General features: G+C 36.6%; 2 protein-coding genes across 5 annotated transcripts in view; one reads left to right on the forward strand and one right to left on the reverse strand.

Moving 5' to 3' along the window:
- Positions 1-19106, reverse strand: part of LOC124642013 (protein phosphatase PP2A 55 kDa regulatory subunit) — a 65866-nt gene that overhangs the window by 25549 nt on the left and 21211 nt on the right. For 2 of the 4 annotated variants that reach the window (XM_047180304.1, XM_047180305.1), the window contains exon 2: positions 4488-4654. In XM_047180304.1, the coding sequence (XP_047036260.1) occupies positions 4488-4626 (139 nt within the window). In that variant the 5' untranslated portion in view covers positions 4627-4654. Of the gene's footprint in view, positions 1-1347; positions 1645-4487; positions 4655-19106 lie in introns of those variants that run through there. The other 2 variants (XM_047180306.1, XM_047180307.1) reach the window with 2 other exon arrangements.
- On the forward strand, positions 2974-18352 carry LOC124642015. Its single transcript, XM_047180311.1, has 3 exons — positions 2974-3104; positions 11486-11531; positions 17850-18352. Exons 1-3 carry the CDS (start codon positions 3075-3077, stop codon positions 18011-18013), a joined length of 240 nt encoding a protein of 79 aa, XP_047036267.1. The 5' UTR covers positions 2974-3074; the 3' UTR covers positions 18014-18352.

Raw genomic sequence — 19106 nt, forward strand, 5'->3', positions numbered from 1 at the left:
CTTGTCAAGTTGTGCTCTTAAAAATAAAACAAATATTATAGAAATCTAACGACTTTTAATTAAAATATTGCCGAATCCCAATAATAAGGCATATTTCTATTGCACTATGACCAAGGGTTTGACTAAGCTTTACCTGGGAAAGGGATATTCCTCATTATTGGAAAGAGATATGTATGGGTATAATAAGTAAAATTTGCAAATAACATATTAACGGATAGCTAAACATCTGCCTATAATGTTCAACTGTAGGTCACAAGTAACTTCTCTTAAACAGAAATTAGAAACTTCATAATTGACCTCCTTAGAGCATGCAGTTCTGGGAATAATTCCATTGCCTTTGTTACCAACTTTAGATATCAACAAGTATTAATAGTCTGTGGTGTTTATGAGCCATAAAACTGATGCCAGTCTGACCTAAATCAATGTTATAGCTTAAAAGAGAAATTTTCATGATATAATCTATAGATTTCTTTCTCTTTGTGCAAAATTATCGTTAAATCATAATTAATTACTAGCTTTGTTCTGAAGATATTGAGGTTATCAAAACTGACAATGACTGCACAAAAATTTATATAAATTGTAGGTTATTTTCATATTTTGTTTGCTCTCAAATGTTTGCATATAAATGTTATTGCAAATTATTGCTGCACAAGAGCAATATGACCTTTAAGTTGTTTATTCCAATTAGAAACGTTAATGCTTGCGTCTCTTTCTGACACAGCTGTTCAAAACTGTAGTAGGACATCTCACTTTTAACTAATTTAAATAATGTCCCGATGTGAATGTGATAATCCGGTATTTAGAGGGTAGATTATTACGAAATAACGTTATTTTCTACCCGGTGGACAAGGCAGGTTAACAAATTGATTAGAAAAAAACACTTTGACGAAAAGATGTACGAGTGTAGGCTTCCAAAAATTTGCAATATACGTAAGTGACAAAAAAAACGCTTACCTGAATTTAACTTCATTATTATACCGTAATGTCTTGATAAAGATTGATATCTTGGCAGTCGGCGATGACTAGATACTTGTTTCAACGAAAGTACGCTAGGTTTACGCTAAATACACAAGCGCAAAGAATTACAATCATATGTTCCCGCAAACATTCCGAGCCGCCCGCATTTTTATGTAACAGTGACGTTTTTTATCACAAAACAGACGCCGAAAGACCGTTGCGAGAACTTCCCCACATCTACATCTCTAGCAATAGTGAATTCAGAGAGCAAAAGGTTAAAACTATCGGCGTAAGTAATGATAACCAAACATTATACCAAACAAGCTATCGTCACAAGATGTAAACACTAAATACTAAAAACCAAACTAATGACAATAACATTGCATTTACCGTCGGAGTTCGAACGATAAAACATCTTCGACTTATTGCGATTCCCAAATCCGATTTCGCCCTTGACTAGCGGGCGCAAAAAGTCACCACTTACCGGCCATGACAAAGCCCAGCACAAAAACTTTAAGAAGTTCGATAGTTTTAGTACACAATCACTTGAGTGTTTTGCTAAAACATCACACAGATTTGCCGATTAAAACGGATTAGAATCATTTCAACATTACATCGGTAAAAAGTAATGGCGCTGAGAAATACATACAAATAATTACTGCAGAATTTTGTGTTGCCATACTAACATTCACAAAATCTACTAACCAACCGCTAACAGAGAATAAACAAGTCATGGTAACAGCAGTCATATCCTTTTATACGTTTTTATTTTAGTATTTAAAGGTACTTTTGAATTTATACACACACATTAGATTCTTGACCGTTATTTGAAGCTACATTTATCTTTACAAAAACGATCACCCTAATTATTTGCTTTGAAAATCTAAATTAAAAAGACTAATCATATGAAAACACTATTCATGGACACAGAAAAATTCAGGGCTGTATACTTTTATTGATAGAAACAAATAATCAGTCAGGCAAGTACCAATGCAACTTTTCTAAGTTTGTATGTACTTTCTAAGTATATCTTAGACACCAATGACTGTGTTTCGGATGGCACGTTAAACTGTAGGTCCCGGCTGTCATTGAACATCCTTGGCAGTCGTTACGGGTAGTCAGAAGCCAGTAAGTCTGACACCAGTCTAACCAAGGGGTATCGGGTTGCCCGGGTAACTGGGTTCAGGAGGTCAGATAGGCAGTCGCTTCTTGTAAAGCTCTGGTACTCAGCTGAATCCGGTTAGACTGGAAGCCGACCCCAACATAGTGTGGGAAAAGGCTCGGAAGATGATGATATTTTTATTGTCAAATCAAATTCATTATGCAATTTATGTACCTGTTCTATTTTTATATAAAATACTTTTCTATTTTGTATTTAATGCCACCATAATATTGGTTTCAATTATTTAAAATATGGAGTAACGACCGGATAAAAATAATCAAATTTTACTGAGAAGAAATTATGAATACAGAATTCTTTGCATTGGAACTAATTTGAAAGATGAACAAAAAAAACAATTCAGTTCTAATAAAAAAATGACTTTAATTGTTGTACTTTATTCATAGAAGATAATTAAATGGCTATCTGATCCTGCTTTAAAATCAATAACTGATGTGATGGTAGAATTATGTCGTAGTAGCAACACTGCGCCTCTAAATGTCAACATGGACGTTATGCGAAAAAAACAGTCATGAAAAAGCGCGCATTTCATTCGTCATCTCTGCTGCCATCTAGTAGCGACGGTGGAAACGATATCCTGTTTCACCGACGTTACGAATCATACGAATGTTGTGATTGGTACATATTCGCACAAACAAAATATTTCAAGGAGAAAAATCATGTTGTAAATTAAACATCTTTCTTGTTTACTGTAACACAATATTAGTATTCAGTTATCACAGTCATTTTTTTTTATCAGCATGCTCTAATAAAGATATACACATTTATTAGTTTATATAGGCGTTTCCGTTTTCCGGTGATCCATTTTAAAATCTTGAACTTGAAATAACGTTTATCGTCAAGCGGGAATGTCAATGTCATTTTTTTCGAAACATTTTGTGCGAAGTCTACAGGAAAACTAATATTGTTATAGAAATATTATAGAAAATACTACAAAATGAGTGTGGACGTGAAAATGTTTGACTCGGTAAGAATATTATCGAAATAACCGTAGATATTGCCGTTTATGATAGGCGGGATTTCCGCTCCTACAAAGCGAATACAGTAATTTACTTTTCTCCGTATTCCGTAGATAGCAAAAAAGTAGGTAATTAGTTCGGATTATCGTAAAAGCTTTTAACCAGAGAGGGTCATTCCAAGGTTTTTCCTCTATACCTTTATAAAAACTTAATAGAAACCAAAGACCCACGGCTTAAATTATTTAACCGCTGGCCCAATGACTTTTGATTTAAATTTTGACTGCAATCACAAAAAAGTTTATACTTATGCGTAAAGTTTTACGAACTACAACAGCCGGCTGCAAAAATGTGCACCTTTCCTTTGTCTGTCGACCATTTGCTAAGCGGAGTCGGGCAGGTGCATTAGCGAACACACTGCGAGAACCCTGACCATCATACATTGGACTGCGGTGGAAAATGGAACTAACTTTTATAGAACAATATTTGCCTGATACTTAAGCGAGTGGCGCCACACCTAGGTGTCAGGTTAAGATGGTGGATAGCTACCGGATAAGGGCGCCTTTTTCCAACAAAGCCATTGTAATTAGACGTCTTTTAACCGCATCTTCAATTAAATTGTCAAGTCAGTCTCTTAATTATTAAGTTTTTACACCAGCTTCCATGAGAAAAGGAGCTAAAATTATATGTGATTCGCAGAAGTTCTTTTCGGCCATTCAGAGAATGCGTTCCTGACACGTCGCGATTGAACTGACGACGTAACTACATTCATTGATTATTGATATAATAATGTTGTTTTAATGCTCCTCAATTGTTAAAACGGTAAACAACCAGCAAAAATATTTTTATCGTAACTGCAACGCCATTGCAAAGTTACGTCGTCAGTTCAATCGCGACGTGTCAGGAACGCATTCTCTGAATGGCCGAACTATAATTGCTATTTTCTCACATGCAATTAGTGGCTGTTGTTTCTAGAAAGATATACGGGTCGGTGTTATTTTTCTAACGAGCTACGCTTCACTGAAGTCTATTGTGTAAACAAGCAATTTAGAGCTGGATAAACCTAGGTCATTATAGACTTCCTTAATCCTACTAACCAGTATTTTAAAGCTGAAGAGTTTGTTTGTTTATGTTGGCTCAAATGCGCTATTGTTAGAAATTTCTAGTCCTATTTGGACAATTGATTCAGTATTATTTATATAGCCCATTTATCGCGGCTATAGGTTACGTTTATCCGAAAATAAATGTTTACGTTTATTTCTGGGCCTCCATATTTTAGGTGCTATTTACCAGAGTAGTTACCAAAGTAAATAGCACCTTAAATATTTTTTCAAATCGGCTGTGGTTCTGAAATAGTGCGAGTATAGAAACAAACCCTTCCTCTTTCTACTTACCATTTTTGTTTCCATGGTCAAATATGATGCTGAGCTTCTGTAAGCTGTTCTGTCTAGCTTCGGCAAACAACCGCCTCTTGTTCTTCGGCGATGGTTGGGTTGCTAACGGTGAAACTACCATCGTGGTGGTCGCCATCATATTGTCATATCAGCATGACACCGGTATACTGAGAACAAATGAGGCTGACTATAGATTCTGTTTGTGAGGGAACGGAAATGTTGGATAATGTTTCTACAATTGCTTTTTTACCCCCGGCGCATAAAGAGAGTGTTGAGTATCATTTTGACTACTTGTCTGTCCGTGGCACTTATCAACGTATCAACCGATTTCGAAGCAGTTGAATGCTTTTTTTGAGTTTAAGCGAATTCGTTTGTAGTTTCCTATCTATCTGGAGTCTGATTGACAACTACAATTTTAACTCCTGATATGACTAAATATTTGTATTCTCCCGAGGATGAAAAGACCTGACACAATCATATCTTCAGTTCACAATTAAACATTGACGTTTGTCCTCTCCCGTTCCTATTTCTGTCTCCATTGATTTGACTCTAATTACAAGATTGAGTTCAATGTGTAAGACAATGATTAAATTGACTGCTACATCAAATGACCTTCCGAAACGCAACTTAATCATTTCAGTACCTACTGAGTTGATGAAAGCAAGATTGAACTGGATAATATTACATGTATGCAGTTTCGAGCTGGATTTTTTGTTGAATGTTCTGTTCGAAATACTAAAAGACCTATCCTTCCTTATGTTTTTAAATCTTGGAGTTATTACTGCAACTACTAATTAAAGTGACCAACGTGACGAAAGGCAATTAAAGTGACCTCAACATAATCCATGTTCTGTGTAATTTCCACAAATTCATGCTGATTGTGCATAAAATAATTTAAAATGGAAATTTTTCAGCATAACCAAACACAAATGGCAGAATGAAACACTTATACTTTATGCAAACGATTATCCATGTGCGATAATGAGCACACCAAACAGTGGTACACAGGAATAATATTTTGCTACAGTTTAATAAAACTGCAAATACTTATACGTGAGTGGTTCATTAACAACGGTTATAATATGTTTGTGTTTCCTCTTATGAAAGTCGAACACTATGAAATATGTTGTGCGAAAAATTCGCAAATGGATAAGTGGAGTATTCGGGGTAGGGATGCCATTAATGTTGGGTTCAATGTCATATTTATTGCCTCAACGTGTTCTTATGTCGACTCTAATGTATTAAAAAAATATAGTAGAGATGTATTAGGTACAGAAGACAAATTCGTGTGAAAATTACGACCTCAAAGTTAACGATAATAATGCTACTATATTTGAGAACAATGCGTTTTGAAGATTCGCCGCAACTCCGTAAATATGAAGATAATTTCGTCACGATTCTGGGCATACAGGGGCCCGGTTCTCCTAATTTTACTTAAGCGACATACGATTCACGTTCGACTCGATTCGACTGCGATCCGATCCCGACTCGATTACGATTGAAGCGTATGTGGCATTCCGCTATTTTTTCTTTGATATAAACGTTTTTATCCTTTTCTGTCATTCAATGAATCATTTTGTTTGCAAATGATTTACGATTGCAAAATGATTGTACAGCAAACTACCGTATAGACCAAAATTACCAAAATAGCAGACCAATCGCACACCAATCAAATGTCAATCGAATACGATTGGTCTTTTATTAGTAGCAGAATGCCCGATATGGTTAAAAGTGCTATTGCGATCATATTGCGATTCGATTTCTATTCGATTTTGACATTATTAACTTAGGAGAATCGGGCCTCAGGTGTTTAATGGATGAGAAGTGTACGAAGAGTGGTACGGAATTCTTCTTGGTGCTAAGATATTGACACAGGAATGAACGTTGAGTCTTACAATGAGAGAAACACCATGGAAAGACAAGATGAACAGATGTTGTCAAGTTGTCAAATTGCAGATTCTGGCATCAGAGCTCAGAGTAAATTTATCAGTTATAAATGTATGAATGCCCGCATCTAAGAACACCATTGCACGTGTACTATATTTAATTTATTAATTTTGCAATATCGACAAGATTTACCAAGACAGCTAATAGAGATAAATCTTTAAGTTTAATTATTGTTTTGCCCTTGAATCGTATTGGTTCTAAATTCCAATGTATTTGAAAGATTCACATACAAATGCCATCAGATATTGATACCTTTTCTTAGCTACTCTATTGCAGAGTTTATTTTATTTTTGTTTATTGTCCCTTCATTTTAGTAGGTAATCGCTTCTGTGTACCTTTACCTACGTAAGCAAATATGACTATAGGTGGGGGACCAGACATAGTACGTTGTTATTTACTACAAACATAGTAAATAAGACACGAAACACGGAAATAAACGTAACTCGATCAGCTGACATTTATTCATCAGTAAATTGTATGTTTATGTCCACAGATGTATTAGTTGGATGATTTCCCTCGGGAATTGTAAACGGCGGATTATGTTATTGTCTTGCACGCAACTAACGAGCGGTTTGTGGCGTTTGTTCGTTTGTTCGTTTTAAGTGGCTAGAAACTATTGGAAGATGTAATCTTATGATGGAGTGGATTTATCCTTCTTCACACATAAAACCGCTCTGGGTTTTGCCCCAGAGGAAGTAAGAAGTGTATCTAAAATATCGTAACCTCCAATTTCCCGACACGTCAGCAATGTGATGAGTTACGATTGCTATCCATTTTTTCTGACCGTTCATTATGAAATTGGACAAGTATTGATCGCAAGCTTTTGCAAATAGAATCCACTATTGCAATCCTATTAATACGCCAAGCTGATGTTACTGAAACTAGATCCAATCCAAAAGGTCGGTCAACATAAATTACGAAATTAGTCCAAAATGAAGAATGTATCGAAGGATTAATTTTGAATGATACAAAATCATCATGGAGATTAAGAGGTTGACACTGTAAACAAGCTAACCAGAACAAGGTTGTTTAGCAGACAGTGATTATTATCAAACGAAAGCACACAACGGATTGTTGGCCCAAATTCAAGGAAAGTACGCTTTTGTATTAATAAAGTGACTAATTCTCACGTTTGTATGGCTTCACAGAAGAGTTAATTGGAGAATTTTGTACGGTTGCAGTGTGTCATCTTGTCGCAGACGTAAATAAGGTTAAGTGCAGTGATTGTCGCCTCTGACGGTGAAGTAGTCACAGATTCTATGATTGATTGCTGGGATTTATATCTACGTCACCTATTTGTGTTGATTCTTTAGTGAACTGTTGAATTTGATTTGTATGAGAAGCAAGGGATTCTAAAGACACCCATATATCTTGCTCTAATCCATAAAATTACATATTTAAGACAAACCCTGTATAGGTACTTGAATACCTGTTGGTCTATTCAGCGGCATACAATAATTAGAAGTTATATTTAAACTTCTTTAATGCTTAAAAATATGAACAAGTAAAAAATATGAAACATGTATTTAAAACTGGAGGGAAACTTCGAGAATATCAAAGAAGTAAACACATGAGTGCTCATTTTTTTGGTGCTTCAATTTATCATTTTGTCATATACGCCTATAGTATTTTTATATAAAGTTTGACGTCAATATAACCGGTCTAGGATTGATGTGGATTTCAATAACAAATAAAATGGCGTAATATTCTCTAAGATATGCGTTGTTAACAGTTACTTCATCGTACGGTGAATTAACATAGCTTATGAATTGGCTGATAAGAATTTGAATGTCCAAAAACGTATGAGGTACAATGTTTTTTGAAGCCTTCAACAGAACTTTTATTTCTTTGCTGTTGATCTAATTTTGGCATGTTTTTCTTATCATCATCATACTAAGTCTATTGCCACAGCTGAACTTAGGTCTTCCCCAATGAGGGCCAACCATTACGGCCTAGGGCAGCCCGCATCTATCCTTAAAATAATATAATTTGCAATATATTAAACTGCTTATTGATCTTCAATGGCATATTTTTGATTCCTCCTTACTTCTTCTTCTTCTTCTTGGCGTTTATCCCGTCTTGTGACGGGGTCCGCTTTCCGTATTCCTCCATATTTCTCTATCGTGAAAAACGTAAAAACGCAGAAGAGTAAGTCTTCTACGTTTTTACGTTTTTCCCGATTCATCATATTTCCAGAATTTTTCTGCAATCTTTGCAGTGTCGTTGACTCGTGCGCAGTTATTTTGGGCGAAACGAAATCGACGCTTTGCTCTGAATTAAACCTTGAATGAAATGTCATTAAGCTTGATAAATGTCGAGACTCGAGACTGCGTATGAAATATTATTTTCACTGTGTTTCAATCGCAGAGTTTTGTCCAAATTTTATCAGGATAATGCTTCATTCATGCATCTAAATAAGAAAAAATAAGCATCGCTAATTGTTAGTTGCTTCATCTTTAATAAATATACCCTGGATGATGATTCCTAAGACCCCAAGAACTCAAGAGAGTACCAGACCGAGAAACAATTACTTTCGCATATTGACAAAGATGCATAATTAGATTCGTACATACGAGCACTAAGAGACTCGTGTAAGAAATACAGCACGAGGCACGCAAAACACGTGGCAATCAAAAATTATGGTTTCACGTGACCGACATCTTATGACGCAGGCTCAGACAGAACCGTTTTGAAGCCAAGCCGATCCAGATTAACCTACATCCTTGTCCCCAAATATTATTTCATGTTCCAATTATCGATTTTGTTTACCTGTAACTAATCTACATTTTATGGACGCGATAAATTATATTGTAAGGGTTAGGTCAGCTTATCCCAATGTCAAATTGGAGTTTGGAAAGCTCATTGGGTAGTTGATATCGGTGACAGTTTTATCGTGATAGCAAAATCATATTTGTGATAAAGTGTCTTTATCATAATTTTTGGGTGGGCCACAGTAGAAGCTTTTTATACAAAAATCTATCTATCATTGCTAACCAAAACTACCAGAAGGCGAAAATAAATATGGAAAACTGGGTCTTTTACCAATGAGGTTCCTTTTCATCTGTTAAAGTAAAGCTTTGAACACCATTGGTCCTGTCCTGGATACAACAGAAAAACTATAGTTTGTCAGACACTTGACGTTCAAAGTGTTAAGAAGCCTGAAAACTTCTCCCTTATTAAACTTCTATTATACGCGATATATTTCGATAGAGCAAAGCCCTCACACGAGCATTTTCGCTACATTAATCCCAGGTTTGTCTTCACCACAAGTGGTTGTTAGCACAGCATTTAGAGAGACGAATAATTCAACAATGTCATCCCCGTAAGGACGATAATAATTACCTCAGTCCAATGATCGAACCCGTGGTTAGGGTTGACTGATATTACATAATTCATCAACTTAATTACAATACAGCTGTGTCTTCTAATGGACGAATAAAAGAAATTAATAAAGTAGAGGTACCTACACGTACATTTTGATTACAGAATTTATTCATGCTGACTAGGTCCATTGGTCTTTTTAGATTTATTTTCGCGCTGCGGCAATTTCTTTGGAATATAATTAGATTTAGATGAGATTTTTATGATCTATTGCAGGAGGAATGAAGGACTTATAACAAGCATGATCTGACTGAAGTGAAATAGGGGTGAATTGATGACAATACTGAAGTAATTTGCATGATGAAAAGGATATGAGAGACCTTTTCCATTTCATTTTTTAGACCTCCATGAATGTCAGTACCATGTGTTTATGAAACAAAGAATTTATAACAGATTTTCCAACCTGCAAACCCTAACATTTGAATTGCACATTGACCTGAATGCTTCATTTATGGGTGTAATGACATACAATTTAATGTATGTAATAATAAGTCCGTACCATTGTTTTTGTAACAATGAATAACCCACGTTTCATATTTTGTTTTAACTTCTTTTTCATAAGTATGAAGTTTGATGAATTTGTAATTTGCATTGAATTTTAATGCGACGTTTTCTAAACTGTTCTTTTTTATTTCTTTTTATTCTACGATGATAATTTATTCTGGTCTTCTACGATTTTGTATTGTAATATCCAATGTTATACCTAAGTCTTTAACTCATACCTCAACATATTTATTCGGAAAAGGGGCGTGGCACTCCGTGTGGCTTATGACAGCGGTTCTACTTCATATCAGATTCGTGCCGGGAATAATCAAATATGAAACGACTTGTGCTCAGAATAATAGAACAATAGGTACATTTAAAAAATGTTCTTAAAGGACGTCACATCATCTGCCCAGACTATTCCCGCCTGCTTTGGGGCTTCCAGTATTATGTGTTGCAGCTGAGTACCAATTTTTTTAAAGAACATCTATTATTCGTAAAAATAACATCTTTTGTTCTTGATGTTCATCATCTGCCTAGCCTTTTCCTAAATATTTTGAGTCGGCTTCTAGTCGAACCGAGTGCAGTGTTTTACAAGGAGTGACTGCCTATCTGGCCTCCTCAACCCAGTGAGCCGGACAACCCAATACGCCTAGGTAAGACTGGTTGTCAGACTTGCTGGCTTCTAACTTCCCGTAACGACTGTTCTTAATGTGGTCCAATAAAAATATCTTGTTAGTTCAATTTACCCCCATATGGTCGTTCATAATATTGTCTCGTAGCGACTAATTATTATTTCTCTGGTAAAGAAATAAACAGTAGAGAATTGAAACCAATTCGAACCGATTCGATGCGATGCACTACAGATGTATTGAATAATGAATTGCTTGTTAATACTATTGTAACGTATTTTCGCGACTCAATATACTTATTGTTAATTATAATAATCAGGTACCTACTTAAGAACCTAAGTCTAGACCGCTAAGAAATACCGGTTCAGAGATAGCTCATAATGTTGCACCAAGGGGTTTCAGGTAACCGAATATAACCTAGGATATACCAAGATAATTTTGATCCCTAGAGTCTTGATCCTTAGAAAAGCAAACATTTCTCTCGACCGTACCTGACGGAGTGTGTATTAATAAGATTTGCTAGACTTTATTTTTATTTTTTATCACTTGTTTCAGGAGTCCAAAGACCAACTTACTAGAGAGAGAGGATTGTGTCTAGAAAGTACGTTTTGTGTATATATTTTTTTTGTTTCATTTGTAGATCGTCATAGTTAGAATTGACACTGGAATATTGGTGTCGTAATGTAGTCAGGTCACCAGAAGCTATGCATTTACCATTTATTTTTTCTCCATCTTAAACAGATGAAGATCATTCTATTATAGATTCATTAGATACACATAGAAAATTGCATCAGGTGCATGACGCTGCAGGATTTAAAATCCATAAAAATCTAATTTATATTAATAGTGAAAGCCCAGCTTTTTGTACAAGTCATAAACAAACACTGACAGACAGAAGAAAAATATCAATCAGTCACCGGCCAAAGCAAAAACATTCGTCATTTGACCTTGTAGGTACCATTTTCGTTGTGACACTCATAACTGCCATTGTTATGCACCCAAAAATAATATGAACCGTAAACGGAGTATACTGATGATTGAAGACATAAAGGTTACAAGGCTTTCACCCCATATTGTCCTAATCCTGACCTTGAAAGACAATGTAAGCTCGGCCAAACCTTCTTGACTATTAAATATACACCAATCAACGGGGTAATTACTTATTCGTCAGACCCATTCTAATGAATTTATAATGGGTAAGTCTTCTGTAAGAAATTTAATTGAGTGGTGCTTAATTTAACAAGAAGTTCTTATTTGATGGAACTAAAGCGATTCAGTGTCAAAAATGGCAGAACAAAAGAGGAACTTGAAAAGCCTTACTTAGCTTATGTGATTTAGCTTGGTAATAGAAAAATTTTACTTATCAAAAAACTTCAATAACACATCAGTTGGTGTGTAAAAAAAATAATATTTGAAAGAAGGCTTAGGTATTATATAACAGAATTAGTAAGTATACCTATCGATGTTATAATATTTATGTAAGATATTTTATACGGGCCTTAGATGCCTGATACAAATAAATAAAAAAAGAAAATTACTAGTATTTATGAAAGCAAAAATCTAAGCTCAAAGTCCCGAGAGGGTTTGGCTATTTTCACAATCAGTTGAAATCAGCCATTCGGCAACTTCTACTCGGTAATATCGTAGTGCGGTACTACCCGGAATCAACCAAGAAGAAATTGCGGAAAAAAGCTGCGGACTGAAAAAACTACTAAACTTTCTTCTAGTAGTATTTAGCTCCATTTAGATGAATACTAATAGAAGAAAATATTTTAATTTTCAACTACAGTGATTTAGAATTAAATGGGTAATGAAATGTCGTATATACCCATAACATGGTATGTGTTCACAAAAAATAAAGATAGTTAAAGTACAACGAGAAATCCCACTCTATTTTTAGAATGACGATAAAAGACGGACAAAAGAACAAAGTAATTATCATCATGAATATGAATATAAGCATTGTCTAAACTGGTCATATTAGTAATCTTAATATAGCAAAATTATTAACATTTTATATGCCAAACTCTTTGAAATTCCTATGTAAGAAAAAAATATGTCGTTATAGTTACAATATTACGCGACCTTTTGTAATAATCATCTATTATGTTCTCAGTTACATAACTATGACGCTCTGAAGTTATGCGGTTAGAACCAGCAAAAAGTATTAAGGTAAACGTACCAATACTCGTCGGATTTCGGAAATCACTGACTTTGAAGCGCTACTGTGTGTTAAATATTCAATAGAAAATGACAATTTTTGCATGACATGATAGAGAATTTATTCGTTATTCTAAGTAACTAATGTTTTTTTAATCATTTTGATGGGTTTATGTACTTATTCAGGCAATCGTAAAAAAAGGGCGATTTGTACCAATAGTCGTCTGATTTGTACGGATACTCGTCAAATATTCCCAGTACTCGTCAACTTTTAATGCTAATGTAAACTCTCTGCTCTTGAACATAAAGTTCAAGTTATGTACATTTTTTGTGGTTGAATTTGTTAAGCATACTTGTGCCTTTGAAACATTAGATAGATAGATAGAAAATCAAATCCCTATTTAGTATTCAATAAAACAGATACTTAGTTGCATTTTAATTTATATTCCTAACTATCAAACGCTTGGAATCACAAAATCAGTCTATAAAATATGTATATGTTATATTTCTTAGTCATAATAACCATGGAGTCATGTGCATATTGTAGCACGAGTAAAATTATTACTATAAAAATATTTAAATTGTAAAATAAAATAATCAGTTTTCACAAAAAATAAAAGTCACATTCATTTATCATCATCTCAGCCATAGGACGTCCACTGCTGAACATAGGCCTCCCCCTTGGATTTCCACGGATACCTGTTGGGGGCGACCTGCATCCAGCGTCTTCTTTCGTCTGTCCACCTTGTTGGTAGACGTCCTACGCTGCGTGCGCTTACTAGTCCGTGGTCGCCACTCCAACACTTTTCAACCCCATCGACCATCTGCTCTGCGAGCAATATGGCCTGCCTATTGCCACATCAACTTGCTAATCCGGTGGCCTATATCGGTGACTTTAGTTAGTCTACGGATCTCCTCATTTCGGATTCGATCGCGTAGAGAAACTCCGAGCATAGCCCTCTCCACAGCTCGTTGAGCGACTTTGAGCTTTGAGATGAGACCGATAGTGAGAGACCACGTTTCGGTGCCGTAAGTCATCACTGGTAACACACATTGATTGAAGACTTTCGTCTTGAGGCACTGAGGTATGTCGGACGAAAAGATATTGCGTAGTTTCCCGAACGCTGCCCAGCCGAGTTGGATTCGGCGGTTGACCTCTTTCTCGAAGTTGGAGCTACCTAATTAGACTACTTGTCCTAGGTAGATATATGAGTCAACTACTTCGAGTACCGAGCTTCCAACAGAGACCGGGGTGGGCTCAACATGGACATTTGACATAATTTTCGTCTTGTCCATGTTCATTTTCAGGCCCACCCGTTGTGAAACTCGGTCGAGGCCATCGAGCATCATACTGAGTTCCTCCATCGACTTTGCCATGACTACGATGTCATCGGCAAACCGAAGGTGAGTGATGTATTCGCCGTTGATGTTGATGCCAAGTCCTTCGCATTCCAGGAGCTTGAAGGCGTTGGTTTCGCTGTATGGTCTCTTTAACACGATTTGTATTAAAGAGAGGCAGACCATGTCGCAAGGACTTAGGTATTCGTCTATTGAGCTGCCTATATGACTTCGCGTCGCTGGAATACTGCAACTGTAGCAAGCGTCGTTATGCCATGAGGTTTAAGGTTTGGTCGGTCAGTTTTTGTGGTCTATTTTTACGGCAGGGTCTAAAAAACTTAGACCCTACTGTGCGGACAGTTTCCACTAGCCCGTCTTTGATCTCGTCCACTGATGCTAGGTTCTCAAGGCAAGCAAAGCGATTAGAGAGCTCGAGTTGAAAGCTTTCGAATATGGGACCGAGTAGGTCGGAGCGTAGACTTCATCAGACTGGACCTTTCAAGTTGTTAAACTTGAATTAATATTCAGCGAGGCTCTTACGATTCGGTGATCGCTACCGGTTTTTACCCTATTGATCACAGAGACGTCGCTGAATACCCGTTTCTTATCGGTCATGAAAAAGTCTTTCTCGTTTCTCGTAAAACCATCGGGACTTAACCAGGTCCATTTCCTGTGAGGCGGCTTCTGGAAGAAAGAGTTCATCATGAAGGGTCCCTCTTTCTCTAGAAAGTCGGCCAGCCTCTGTCCCCTAGGGTTCCGTTACCCATACCCAAATTGCCCCACTCTCAACTCATCGCCGTTTTTCTTTCCAAACTTAGCATTAAAGTCCCCCATGACAACAGTGAAGTGGGTTTTGGAACTATGTATGGCTCTACTTGCGTCCTCATACATAGTCTCCACCTCATCATCGGAGTGTGACGAGGTCGGTGCGTACAACTGAATGACCTTCAGCGAATATCTTTCTGATATTCTGAGTATTAGGTATACCACCCTGTTCGACACACTGTCGATGGTTGTTATGTTGCTCACGAGGGACTTGTAAACGAGAAACCGGACACCACCTTGGGACTGTTGGTCGCCCTCCCGGTAGTAGAGCAAGTTACCAGACTTTCCCTCTCTACGGACCTCGCGTAACCCTATAATGTCCCAATGTAACTTGCTCAACTCCTCTTCCAGCTCGCAGATCCTTTCGTCAGTCCTCAATGTGCGTATGTTGTGTGTTACCAGGGCCAGTCATCGTGGGGGTGGGTAGCCGGATCTCTTCCGGGGATTCTTAGCTCCCACTGCTCCGCCGTTACCTTGACAGCTACCCGCGCCAGGGATAGCGGAGCTGCCGGGGACTGGGGGCCTGCTTGCTGTGCCTATCATAATCATAGTTTGCCGTTAATCGCCACGCTTGGCAGGCGGGTTGGCGATCGTAGTGAGGGTGTGCGGTACACGGAGGGCGTTGCTGCCCGACCTTCGGTTTGTCCCTTAGACACCCACGGGATGATTTGGGGGAACGCAATTCTAGGCCGGCGTTCCACGGCGGTTTAGAATTTCATTATTCTATTCTAAACAGCTTCCATGACTTTGAAAAGGCCCTCTTGCTTGTAGTTTCTTACAGTCATGATCTGCTATTAAAATTACAATCATGCAATCACTAGATACACTTTAAAATAAAAAAATCTTACTTAAAATTACTCTTTACCCATCAATATCGAATACGACAAGCAAAGAAGTGACAGCGCTGGAAGCTATGTCATCTAAGTTTTAAAACCGATTTTAATATTTTTTGCGTCAAAAGAGTTAGCTAGTTGAATGACATATTTTTTTTATACAGGCGCTTATTAAGGCACGTTAGGGAGACGCGGTACAATACGCGTGACGACATGCAGTTATTTCGAACAAAAAGCATAGTGTAAGAACAGTGAAGTCAAACAGAGTTTTATCAACAAATGTAGTCTAAACCTTAAATATGTTTGTTCTAGAGAGTTAACAATTTTGTAAAAGTCCCGATATTAACTATTTATTCGCATTTTGTACTGTAAAACACAAAATATCCTCAATATGACGAGTTTAGGTGCAACTTTTGAGCATGTCCCAGTACTCGTCATAATAATTCTAAAATTGACGAGTTTTGGGTCAAATGGGAGTTTTAAAGTACCAATAGATGTCACATTAAAAAAATATATCTTCTATGTTAAAAGTATTCCAAATTGCATATTACATCGTTAGCAAATAAACTTAACTATCTAATTAAACAAAGAAACATACCACAGACCACAGTGGAGTTATGTAAATCAAAATACAAAACCACGTGCTGAGTTTCACTTTTGACAGCTGAACTTCATGAAAAAACGATTTTGTTAGGGCACACACGTTTCGATTAACATATCTCCGATGCCATGACTGTTAAAACCCCGTATTGTCATTTAAATCGTGCAATATGTTATCAACAATACGTTGACATATAAACCGGCCCATTTTAAGTTCAATAGAAATAATAAATAAAAGTTTTGTAGATTGACTGACGACTATTGGGGCATGACGACTTCACCCGCGTTTACCTTAATTACTTTTATGTATTATATCCTTGCATAAACTCTGCGAAGACGCAGTTATTAAATCGCAAAATCCTTGACGTTGTGTTACGCATACAAATTTTCATTTGTTAAGAAAAAAGTCAAGAATTGTTATAAAAATATCTAAATACGCATCAGAATTTTCTACAATGTTTAGAAGGCATTTATTTTCAGGAGATTCAGAACAGTATTTAAATTGACCGAAAGACTTTAAAACAAATTTATTTTTATTATACTCGTAGATATATATTTTTTTATAAAAACTAAATAAAATCTGAATAAGTTTCCATCCATTTTCCGACATCCTAAAAAGTAAAAGGTCAGCCAGCAGCCTCGCGCCAGCCCGCCATTTTCGATACACCACATTTTTGCGGTAAACCATCTGTTAGCATTATCAGCCAGCCACAAAACCGCAACAGGTTATCCATCCATCAATAGCTTTAGTTTAATTAGCTTGATAAAATTCATTACATAAATTCAAATTCATTTCTTCAAACCTGGCTGCAAAACAGCACTTTTTGAACGTCAAAAAATTACAAAAGTCGGCCCCCAAAACACTCGCCCTTTTTCTTGCTGGGAAGAAGAAGTGGCGCAACAACTGACCGAGTCATGATAATCGCTAAAGACTTTATCGCCCATTCTTCTAGATTCTTGGTTGTAGAGGTTCATCAGCGTTCACTAGCAAACCAGCATAAGTATTGTTTAGTAAAAATGCTGCCGTTTGCACTCATGATGCTGTGCATAGGGATCCATTTGTCATTTCATTGTATTCACAACATTTTCACATTTTTTACATTACACAAACTAGGTTGTCAATTAAAATGCTTCTTCAGAATAATAAAAGCCATTTTCCACAGAGGATTGTGCAACAAGACCATTTTTCCTTGCCCTAAGAGAGTGCGCGAGGAGGGTCGCGAAAAAGGCAGCATACACTGCCGAGACCTGTCACCAAGAAACTGTTGAACTCATGGAGGCTATAGACAGATGTGTCAAGGATAAAGCTTTCGTCAAATTGCTTTAAACACCTTTTATAATAAGGGACTCAATTATTACAACCTTTTTGAGAGAGTACTGCGAGGTTAGCCAAGAAGATTTTCTATGATAGTATCTCAGATAGTATACGCAAAATATGGAAATGACATTCCAAACCACGTTATGCACGTTATGCCCACGTGATTTGTCCATTTCATATCCATAGAGTTAACGATTATAGAAAGTCTTTTAACCTAATCTTGAACGTGATACATCTGTAGTCATTCATAGCTTTTTGCTGCCAATCCTGGTCCCAACTCATAGATATATAAATACCTATATTATAATATTGTAAAATAGTTATTTATTAATAAATACTTATCTTGAGTTTTTCTAGTTTTTTTTGCAAGCTTATACTTTTTTAAAAGCTCTTGTTGATCTAGCAAAATTCGTTGAAGAAGTAATTGTTTAACAGTTTCATATAAAAGAGACAATTGAACGCCTTTTATGTTTCTGTGAAATCGATGATTAAGTTAGGCATAAAAGCTTTATTAGGTACAATTGGAAGAAACTTTTCTCGAGTACCTATATTGAAGGGCATTGTTACAACTTGTTGCTTTTCAGGTATTTAACCTTTATACAGAGATGTTCATTGTTTAGGAAAATATTATTTCAGTCAATTAGTTCAGAAAATCTGTAACAGCGAATCATTTTTACTAATATTACAAACGTGAAAGTAACTGTTTTTCTGTCGCGCTTTCACGCCAAAACTAAAGAAACGACGTAAATAATATTTGGTAGACAGATAGCTCAGAGCCTGAAGAAGAACATCGCCTTCTTTTTATCCAGGTGCGGTAAGTAGCTCCCTCGAAATGCAGGTGGATCCGTGGAGATCAGCTAGTTATCTATACTAATATTATAAAGCTGAAGAGTTTGTTTGTTCGAACGCGCTAATCTCAAGAACTACTGGACCGATTTGAAAAATTCTTTCAGTGTTAGATAGCCCATTTATCGAGGAAGGCTATAGGCTACTTTTTATCCGGGTTCGTGCCGTGGTTCCTACGCGATGCGGGTGAAACCGCTGACAGAAGCTAGTTATTCAATAAAGCATATACAATTATACATTGCCGTAACTTACCTTT

Source organism: Helicoverpa zea, chromosome 23 (assembly GCF_022581195.2).
Source record: "Helicoverpa zea isolate HzStark_Cry1AcR chromosome 23, ilHelZeax1.1, whole genome shotgun sequence".
In the NCBI taxonomy this organism is placed as follows: domain Eukaryota; kingdom Metazoa; phylum Arthropoda; class Insecta; order Lepidoptera; family Noctuidae; genus Helicoverpa; species Helicoverpa zea.

What these genes read in the sequence shown, in the direction of transcription:
- LOC124642015 (XM_047180311.1), top strand. Translation starts at nt 3,075, where the DNA reads ATGAGTGTGGACGTGAAAATGTTTGACTCG. An exon ending in ACGTGAAAATGTTTGACTCG is followed by an intron (nt 3,105 to 11,485) that starts GTAAGAATATTA and finishes CACTTGTTTCAG; the next exon opens with GAGTCCAAAGACCAACTTAC. An exon ending in GAGAGGATTGTGTCTAGAAA is followed by an intron (nt 11,532 to 17,849) that starts GTACGTTTTGTG and finishes CATTTTCCACAG; the next exon opens with AGGATTGTGCAACAAGACCA.